The sequence below is a fragment of the Eucyclogobius newberryi genome, unplaced genomic scaffold (assembly GCF_026437365.1).
Source record: "Eucyclogobius newberryi isolate DKJ021-1_F unplaced genomic scaffold, fEucNew1.0.hap1 SCAF_1, whole genome shotgun sequence".
NCBI lineage: Eukaryota > Metazoa > Chordata > Actinopteri > Gobiiformes > Gobiidae > Eucyclogobius > Eucyclogobius newberryi.
The window spans coordinates 2,385,384-2,395,621 of NW_027315723.1; the positions used below are offsets into that span (position 1 = coordinate 2,385,384).

Consider the following 10,238-nt stretch of genomic DNA (forward strand, 5'->3'; position numbering starts at 1 on the left):
CGTCCAGACCTCATTTTCGCTGCCGTTGTCCCGGAAGCGACCCCTGACCCTGGGCGCTCTGTGCTGGGTGCTGCCTCGCGAGGAAGAGGAGAGAGGAGACGAGAAGGAGAGAGGAGACGAGAGGGAAGGAGGATACGAGAGGAAAGGAGGAGACGAGAGGGAAGGAGGAGACGAGAGGGAAGGAGGAGACGAGAGGGAAGGAGGAGACGAGAGGGAAGGAGGAGACGAGAAGGAGAGAGGAGACGAGAGAGGAGACGAGAAGGAGGGAGGAGACGAGAAGGAGAGAGGAGACGAGAAGGAGAGAAGAAGGAGAGAGGAGAGAGGAGCGAGGGATGAGGAGGAGGTGAAGGAGAAGAGGGTTCTTGGTCTGAGAGAGTTCCTGGAGGAGACGAACTGCTGCCTGCGCTGTGGAACTCCCTCTGCTGTCATGGTAACAGAGGACCAGGACCAGGACCAGGACCAGGACCAGGACAGGACCAGTACCAGGACCAGGACCAGGACCAGGACCAGGACCAAGACCAGGACCAGGACCAGGGCCAGGACAGGACCAGGAACCAGGAACCAGGACCAGGACCAGACCAGGACCAGGACCAGACCAGGACCGGACCCCTGGACCGGACCCCGGGACCGGGACCAGGACCAGGACCAGGACGGTCTAAACCGGGTCTAAACCGGGTCTAAACCAGGACTAAACCAGGACTAAACCGGGTCTAAACCGGGTCTAAACCAGGTCTAAACCAGCTCTAAACCGGGTCTAAACCGGGTCTAAACCGGGTCTAAACCGGGTCTAAACCGGGTCTAAACCGGGTCTAAACCAGGACTAAACCGGGTCTAAACCGGGTCTAAACCAGGTCTAAACCAGGTCTAAACCAGCTCTAAACCGGGTCTAAACCGGGTCTAAACCAGGTCTGCGTTTCGTCGTCTTGATATCGTCTAAACTGCAGAAACACACTCAACACACATCGACCTGAAGACGACTCTCCTGAGAAACCCTGGCTCTTCTTCACATTTGGTGACGTCGTGAAGTGTTTTTGTCTGTGATTATTACGATAAACAAGAGTCTGTTCTCCGACAGTGCAGTTCCACAAACGATCTGCAGGGGGAGCGCTCACTTCTGCTTTAAAGGGCACGTGTTCTGTCAAACTGACCACGGTACGACGCTCTTCCCTCATTGGCTGGATCCATGCTCCCTGCTCGGTCGCCTCACTGAAACGTCTCACGTGCCGTTTATAACTCCATAAATCAGAATGTGCAGAAAAAGCAGAATAATCGCTCGTTATGACGGATCAAACGCACTTTCTCTTCCAGAGCTCGGACAGAATCAACTCCCTGCACCAGATCTTCCCCGAATGTCGAGCCGCCGAGCCGGACGCACCCAAAAACCCGTACGCCGAGCGGGGGGAGGCGGAGTTTCACGCGCCCAGCCCCTACAGCTCCTCCCTCTCCAGCGGTAGCCCCTCCCACCTCAGCGCGTGTCAGCGGATCAGGAAGGTGGTGGAGGAGCTGCTGGAGACGGAGAAATCCTACGTCAAGGTAAGACTTTTTGAGCGTGCAGGGAATGTCCCGCGGTGCGGCATTAAAGCATCGCTCGTGCCACGCGGCGGGACATCGGCCGCGTCTCCACAGCGACGAGCTGACGGCGGCACCCTTTGGTTACGTCGACGCTAAACAAACAGATCGTCGTCCTCGAGTCCTTGCACGTAGCAGAGGGAGTTCCACAGCGCAGGCAGCAGTTCGTCTCCTCCAGGTCTGAGATGTTGGGGGTGGGGCTTGACGCGATCGGGCGATATATCGGTCCCAATATCGGCGATAACGTTTTCACAGACGTATCGGTGTGAAAACCAGGGCCGGGAATCAAAGAGTCGCTCGCGATTCGCTATACGATAACATCACAGTTTTGCGATGCATGCGATACTCGATATATCGCTCATGATATTCTACTGTATATCACGATTTTTCAACGATTTTCTTTTCTTTAAACAAGCGACAAAACTGTAGCGCGGTACAAACAATGACTCTCTGCGATATATGGATACAGCCGCCCACGATATCGATTCAGTATCACCAAATGTAGTATCACGATATTTCGATATTTCAGCACGTTTCCAATGATATTGAAATGTTCGAATGTAAAACTCTTTCTCTTTGTTCTTGATCGTCTCTCAGTCGTGTAAACGTTAGTTCGTCCCACGTCTGCTGTGATTGGTCGTAGCAACAAAATATCGTATCGTGTGTGACGTGTTTGTCCCTGTCCAGGACCTGTCTCTGCTGTTCGACTTGTACCTGACGCCGCTGCAGCACCAGACGTTCCTCTCCAAACACGAGGTCAGTTTCATCTGTTTCATGACTCGAGAACCTCGTGAAACCTCTTCAGAACCTTCAGAACCTTCAGAGCCTTCAGAACCTTCAGAACCTTCAGAGCCTTCAGAACCTTCAGAACCTTCAGAACCTTCAGAGCCTTCAGAACCTTCTGAACCTTCAGAACATTCAGAGCCTTCAGAACATTCAGAACCTTTAGAACCTTCAGAACCTTCAGAACATTCAGAGCCTTCAGAACCTTCAGAACCTTCAGAACCTTTAGAACCTTCAGAACATTCAGAACCTTTAGAACATTCAGAACCTTCAGAACCTTCAGGACTCAAACATCAGAGCTGAACGCTCACGGTCAAAACCATATTTGATCTTCACAGAACATATGACAAGTGTGTGATTCTTCTGTAGATGAAACTTCACTGTAACTTTCACTTTGACGTGACAGTGAAATCCTCTTCATGTTCCACTGAAACTTCTTCTCCAGTCTGGGATAAAGAACCGTCCAGACCAAGGTCAGGACCTCAGTCCACACCACGGTCCGAACCACGGTCCAGACCACGGTCCAGACCACGATCCAGACCACGATCCAGACCACGGCCCGGACCACGATCCAGACCATGATCCAGACCACGATCCAGACCACGGCCCGGACCACGATCCAGACCATGATCCAGACCACGATCCAGACCACGGTCCAGACCATGATCCAGACCACGATCCAGACCACGGCCCGGACCACGATCCAGACCATGATCCAGACCACGATCCAGACCACGGTCCAGACACGGTCCGGATCTCAGTCTGACAGTTCCACCTCTCTTCCAGATGGAGGCGCTGTTTGGAAGTTTGCCCGCGATGTTGGACTTTCAGAGAGTTTTCCTTCAAACGCTCGAGGAAAAGATCGACCTGAGTCCAGAGCTGAGCCGCCCAGAGACCCCCGAGGAGTCCAAGGTCCAGACCAGGACTAGACCAGGACCTGACCAAGACCTGACCAAGACCTGACCAAGACTTGACCAAGACTTGACCAAGACCTGACCAAGACTTGACCAAGACTTGACCAAGACCTGACCAAGACATGACCAAGACATGACCAGGACCTGACCAAGACCTGACCAAGACCTGACCAAGACTTGACCAAGACTTGACCAAGACCTGACCAAGACTTGACCAAGACTTGACCAAGACCTGACCAAGACATGACCAAGACCTGACCAAGACCTGACCAAGACCTGACCAAGACCTGACCAAGACTTGACCAAGACTTGACCAAGACCTGACCAAGACCTGACCAAGACCTGACCAAGACCAGGACTAAACCTGGCTAAACCAGGACTAAACCAGGACTAAACCAGGACTAAACCAGGACTAAACCAGGTCCAAACCAGGTCCAAACCAGGTCTAAACCAGAACTAAACCAGGACTAAACCAGGTCTAAACCAGGACTAAACCAGGACTAAACCAGGACTAAACCAGGACTAAACCAGGTCTAAACCAGGTCTAAACCAGGACTAAACCAGGACTAAACCAGGACTAAACCAGGACTAAACCAGGTCTAAACCAGGTCTAAACCAGGACTAAATCAGGTCTAAACCAGGACTAAACCAGGACTAAACCAGGACTAAACCAGGTCTAAACCAGGACTGAACCAGGACTGAACCAGGACTGAACCAGGTCTAAACCAGGACTAAACCAGGACTAAACCAGGACTAAACCAGGACTAAACCAGGTCTAAACCAGGTCTAAACCAGGTCTAAACCAGGACTAAACCAGGTCTAAACCAGGACTAAACCAGGACTAAACCAGGTCTAAACCAGGTCTAAACCAGGTCTAAACCAGGACTAAACCAGGACTAAACCAGGTCTAAACCAGGACTAAACCAGGACTAAACCAGGTCTAAACCAGGTCTAAACCAGGTCTAAACCAGGACTAAACCAGGTCTAAACCAGGACTAAACCAGGTCTAAACCAGGACTAAACCAGGTCTAAACCAGGACCAAACCAGGTCCAAACCAGGTCTAATCTCTGTGTGCAGAAGCTGCTGTTCTCGTTGGGAGGCTCCTTCTTGTATTACGCTGATCACTTCAAACTCTACAGCGGCTTCTGCTCCAACCACCTGAAAGTCCAGAAGGTCCTGCACCGAGGTACGACCTGCAGGGACACGTCAAGAACATGTCAGGGACACGTCAGGGACACGTCAGGGACACGTCAGGGACACGTCAAGAACATGTCAGGGACACGTCAGGGACACGTCAGGGACACGTCAGGGACATGTCAGGGACACGTCAAGAACATGTCAGGGACACGTCAGGGACATGTCAGGGACACGTCAGGGACACGTCAGGGACACGTCAGGGACACGTCAGGGACAGGTCAAGGACACGTCAGGGACACGTCAAGGACACGTCAGGGACACGTCAGGGACACGTCAGGGACACGTCAAGAACATGTCAGGGACACGTCAGGGACACGTCAGGGACACGTCAAGAACACGTCAGGGACACGTCAGGGACAGGTCAAGGACACGTCAGGGACACGTCAAGGACATGTCAGGGACACGTCAAGAACATGTCAGGGACACGTCAAGAACATGTCAGGGACACGTCAGGGACACGTCAGGGACACGTCAGGGACATGTCAGGGACACGTCAAGAACATGTCAGGGACACGTCAGGGACACGTCAAGAACATGTCAGGGACATGTCAGGGACACGTCAGGGACACATCAAGAACATGTCAGGGACACGTCAAGAACATGTCAGGAACACGTCAGGAACATGTCAGGGACACGTCAGGAACATGTCAGGGACACGTTAAGAACATGTCAGGAACATGTCAGGGACACGTCAGGAACATGTCAGGGACACGTTAAGAACATGTCAGGAACATGTCGGGGACACGTTAAGAACACGTCAGGAACATGTCAGGAACACGTCAGGAACATGTCAGGGACACGTCAGGAACATGTCAGGGACACGTCAGGAACATGTCAGGGACACGTCAGGAACATGTCAGGAACACGTCAGGAACATGTCAGGAACACGTCAGGAACATGTCAGGAACACGTCAGGAACACGGGTCAGGACTAGTCAACAGGGTTTGTGCTGCTGACAGCAGAGGGCGCTCCAACGCCTAAAGTGTAATCTATAAAGTGTGTTTACCAAATGTGCACATTATTTTAAGATAAACAATGTGACAAAAGCAGGTTTAAGACTTTTAAAGCCACAAATATGTCATAATTATATTATATTATTTTATTTTATAAGTGGCAAAGTTCTGTCCTTTTAAATAAACTACTAATAATGATGAAATGAGCAATACTTTGTGTTTAACACCAGTTTTCATGTTGTTTTAGCAAAGACGGACACGGCCTTCAAACACTTCCTGGACACAAGGAATCCGACCAATCAGCACTCAGCGTCTCTGGAGTCCTTCCTGATCAAACCGGTTCAGAGAGTTCTGAAGTATCCTCTGCTCCTGAGAGAGCTGGTGTCTCTGACGGACGAGAGGACGCCTGAACGCCTCCACCTGAGCGGTACGACCAGGATTAGGGCTGAACCCGGTCTGAACAAGGTCTGAACCCGGTCTGAACCCAGTCTGAACTTGGTCTGAACCCGGTCTGAACCCGGTCTGAACAGGGTCTAAACCAGGTCTGAACCCGGTCTAAACCCGGTCTGAACAAGGTCTGAACCCGGTCTGAACCCAGTCTGAACTTGGTCTGAACCCGGTCTGAACCCGGTCTGAACAGGGTCTAAACCAGGTCTGAACCCGGTCTAAACCCGGTCTAAACCAGGTCTGAACAGGGTCTAAACCAGGTCTGAACCCGGTCTAAACCCGGTCTAAACCAGGTCTGAACCCGGTCTAAACCCGGTCTGAACCCGGTCCAAACAAGGTCTAAACCTGGTCTGAAATCGGTCTAAACCCGGTCTGAACCCGGTCTGAACCCGGTCCGAACAAGGTCTAAACCAGGTCTGAACCCGGTCTAAACCAGGTCTAAACCCTGGTCTAAACCCGGTGTAACTTCAGTCTGAACCTGGTCTGAACCCGGTCTAAGCCTGGTCTAATCCCGGTCTAAACCGGGTCCAATCCCGGTCTAAGCCCGGTCTAAACCCAATGTAAACATGATGTAAACCCGGTCTAACCCCGGTCTAAACCCGTCTAACCCTGGTCTAAACCCGGTCTAAACCCTGGTCTAAACCCGGTCTAAACCCGGTCTAAACCCTGGTCTAAACCCTGGTCTAAACCCTGGTCTAAACCCGGTCTAAACCCTGGTCTAAACCCGGTCTAAACCCTGGTCTGAACCCGGTCTAAACCCTGGTCTGAACCCGGTCTAAACCCTAGTCTAAACCCGGTCTAAACCTGGTCTAAACCCTGGTCTAAACCCCGTCTAAACCCTGGTCTAAACCCTGGTCTGAACCCGGTCTAAACCCTAGTCTAAACCCGGTCTAAACCTGGTCTAAACCCTGGTCTAAACCCCGTCTAAACCCTGGTCTAAACCCAGTCTAAACCCTGGTCTAAACCCGGTCTAAACCCTGGTCTAAACCCGGTCTAAACCCTGGTCTAAACCCGGTCTAAACCCTGGTCTAAACCCGGTCTAAACCCGGTCTAAACCCTGGTCTAAACCCGGTCTAAACCCTGGTCTTTTGCAGAGGCGCTGAAGTCGATGGAGAAAGTGGCGTCTCACATAAACGAGATGCAGAAGATTTATGAAGAGTTTGGACCTGTGTTTGAGCGTCTGACGGCGGAGAACGGCGCCCCCTACGCTCAGGTCAGAGGCGTCGCTGCACACGCCACATACACCACACACACGCCACACACGCCACACACGCCACACACACGCCACATACACCACACACACGCCACACACGCCACACACACGCCACACACGCCACACACGCCACACACGCCACACACACGCCACATACACCACACACACGCCACACACGCCACACACACGCCACACACGCCACACACACCACACACACGCCACACACGCCACACACACGCCACACACGCCACACACGCCACACACGCCACACACACGCCACACACGCCACACACGCCACACACACACCACACACACACCACACACACACCACACACGCCACACACACCACACACACACCACACACACACCACACACACACCACACACGCCACACACACCACACACCACACACACACCACACACACGCCACACACGCCACACACACCACACACACACCACACACACACCACACACGCCACACACACCACACACACACCACACACACACCACACACACGCCACACACACGCCACACACGCCACACACACCACACACACACCACACACACGCCACACACGCCACACACGCCACACACGCCACACACACACCACACACGCCACACACACCACACACACACCACACACACACCACACACACACCACACACACGCCACACACGCCACACACACGCCACACACGCCACACACACCACACACACACCACACACACACCACACACGCACCACACACGCCACACACACCACACACACACCACACACACACCACACACACGCCACACACGCCACACACGCCACACACGCCACACACACACCACACACGCCACACACACCACACACACCACACACACCACACACACCACACATGCCACACACACGCCACACACACGCCACACACGCCACACACACCACACACCACACACGCCACACACACGCCACACACACGCCACACACACCACACACTCACCACACACACCACACACACACCACACACACCACACACACACCACACATGCCACACACACGCCACACACACGCCACACACACGCCACACACACGCCACACACACCACACACTCACCACACACACCACACACACGCCACACACACCACACACACGCCACACACACCACACACACGCCACACACACCACACACACGCCACACACACCACACACACGCCACACACACCACACACACGCCACACACACCACACACACGCCACACACACGCCACACACACCACACACACCACACACACACCACACACACGCCACACACACCACACACACGCCACACACACCACACACACGCCACACACACCACACACACGCCACACACGCCACACACGCCACACACGCCACACACACGCCACACACACACCACACACACACCACACACGCCACACACACGCCACACACACGCCACACACGCCACACACACGCCACACACGCCACACACGCCACACACGCCACACACACACGCCACACACGCCACACACGCCACACACACACGCCACACATGCCACACACGCCACACACACGCCACACATGCCACACACGCCACACACACGATGAGTCCACACATCGTTAGCCTCGCAGTATTTTGAACTGTTCTGGACAGTATAAGTATAAGTAAACACTGAGCCATTTCAGTTGCTCTCAAAGCTCAAGAAAATATAGAGACATTACATGTTTTTCTCAGACTTCCTATAAGTGATCTTTTCTTCTGTATCTGCCTCTGTATCTTCCTGCGTTGCAACAATGAAATTTCCCCATGTGGGACAATAAAGGAATATCTTATCTTATCTTATATTATTATTTTGAATTTTATAGAGAAAAATAACCTGGAAAGTTTCTTGAAATGACCAAAAATCAACATCAACATTATAATTTAATGCTTTCATAGTTCAAAAAGATTTACTTCCACTTTTCACTCTGAAAGTACATGTTTAAAGATGTTATTTAATACAATACTACAGTAAAAGTAACAGGAGTTTGTGGTGAATGGCTCCCTCTGCTGGTGGATCATATGTATTCTCTCCAGTGTAACTGCAGACTCTGGCCTGTAGAGGGCGCCGGAGTATTATTATAGGTTAAATATAACTCTTATGTTTATGTGTTTGTTTGAATCACCGTCAATCTTTTATGCTTTTATTTTTGACTAATACAAAAATAAACATTAAAACTATGAAAAAACTAGAACTAAAAGTAGATTCTTTTGTCAAATGATAAAACTAAACGTAAATGAACATGTGCAAACTGGAGAGTTCAGATGAAATATATTGTGTGTACTTGTGGTGCAGTATTTGCAGTATTCATGTATGTTCTGTGTACTTGTGGTGCAGTAGTGGCAGTATTCATGTATGTTCTGTGTACTTGTGGTGCAGTAGTGGCAGTATTCATGTATGTTCTGTGTACTTGTGGTGCAGGAGTGGCAGTATTCATGTATGTTCTGTGTACTTGTGGTGCAGTAGTGGCAGTATTCATGTATGTTCTGTGTACTTGTGGTGCAGTAGTGGCAGTATTCATGTATGTTCTGTGTACTTGTGGTGCAGTAGTGGCAGTATTCATGTATGTTCCGTGTACTTGTGGTGCAGTATTCGCAGTATTCATGTATGTTCTGTGTACTTGTGGTGCAGTAGTGGCAGTATTCATGTATGTTCCGTGTACTTGTGGTGCAGTATTCGCAGTATTCATGTATGTTCCGTGTACTTGTGGTGCAGTAGTGGCAGTATTCATGTATGTTCCGTGTACTTGTGGTGCAGTATTCACAGTATTCATGTATGTTCCGTGTACTTGTGGTGCAGTAGTGGCAGTATTCATGTATGTTCCGTGTACTTGTGGTGCAGTAGTGGCAGTATTCATGTATGTTCCGTGTACTTGTGGTGCAGTATTCGCAGTATTCATGTATGTTCCGTGTACTTGTGGTGCAGTAGTGGCAGTATTCATGTATGTTCCGTGTACTTGTGGTGCAGTATTCGCAGTATTCATGTATGTTCCGTGTACTTGTGGTGCAGTAGTGGCAGTATTCATGTATGTTCCGTGTACTTGTGGTGCAGTATTCGCAGTATTCATGTATGTTCTGTGTACTTGTGGTGCAGTAGTGGCAGTATTCATGTATGTTCCGTGTACTTGTGGTGCAGTATTTG

At 51.1% G+C, this 10,238-nt stretch overlaps 1 protein-coding gene across 1 annotated transcript in view; it reads left to right on the forward strand.

Annotated features, from left to right (window-relative positions):
* The window catches only part of LOC140362760 (rho guanine nucleotide exchange factor TIAM2-like), an 83,130-nt gene that overhangs the window by 61,373 nt on the left and 11,519 nt on the right, over window positions 1-10,238 (forward strand). The window contains exons 12-17 of the mRNA XM_072448938.1: window positions 1,309-1,533; window positions 2,257-2,325; window positions 3,139-3,264; window positions 4,345-4,453; window positions 5,665-5,844; window positions 6,959-7,098. Of these exons, the coding sequence (XP_072305039.1) occupies window positions 1,309-1,533; window positions 2,257-2,325; window positions 3,139-3,264; window positions 4,345-4,453; window positions 5,665-5,844; window positions 6,959-7,098 (849 nt within the window). The remainder of the gene's footprint in view (window positions 1-1,308; window positions 1,534-2,256; window positions 2,326-3,138; window positions 3,265-4,344; window positions 4,454-5,664; window positions 5,845-6,958; window positions 7,099-10,238) is intronic.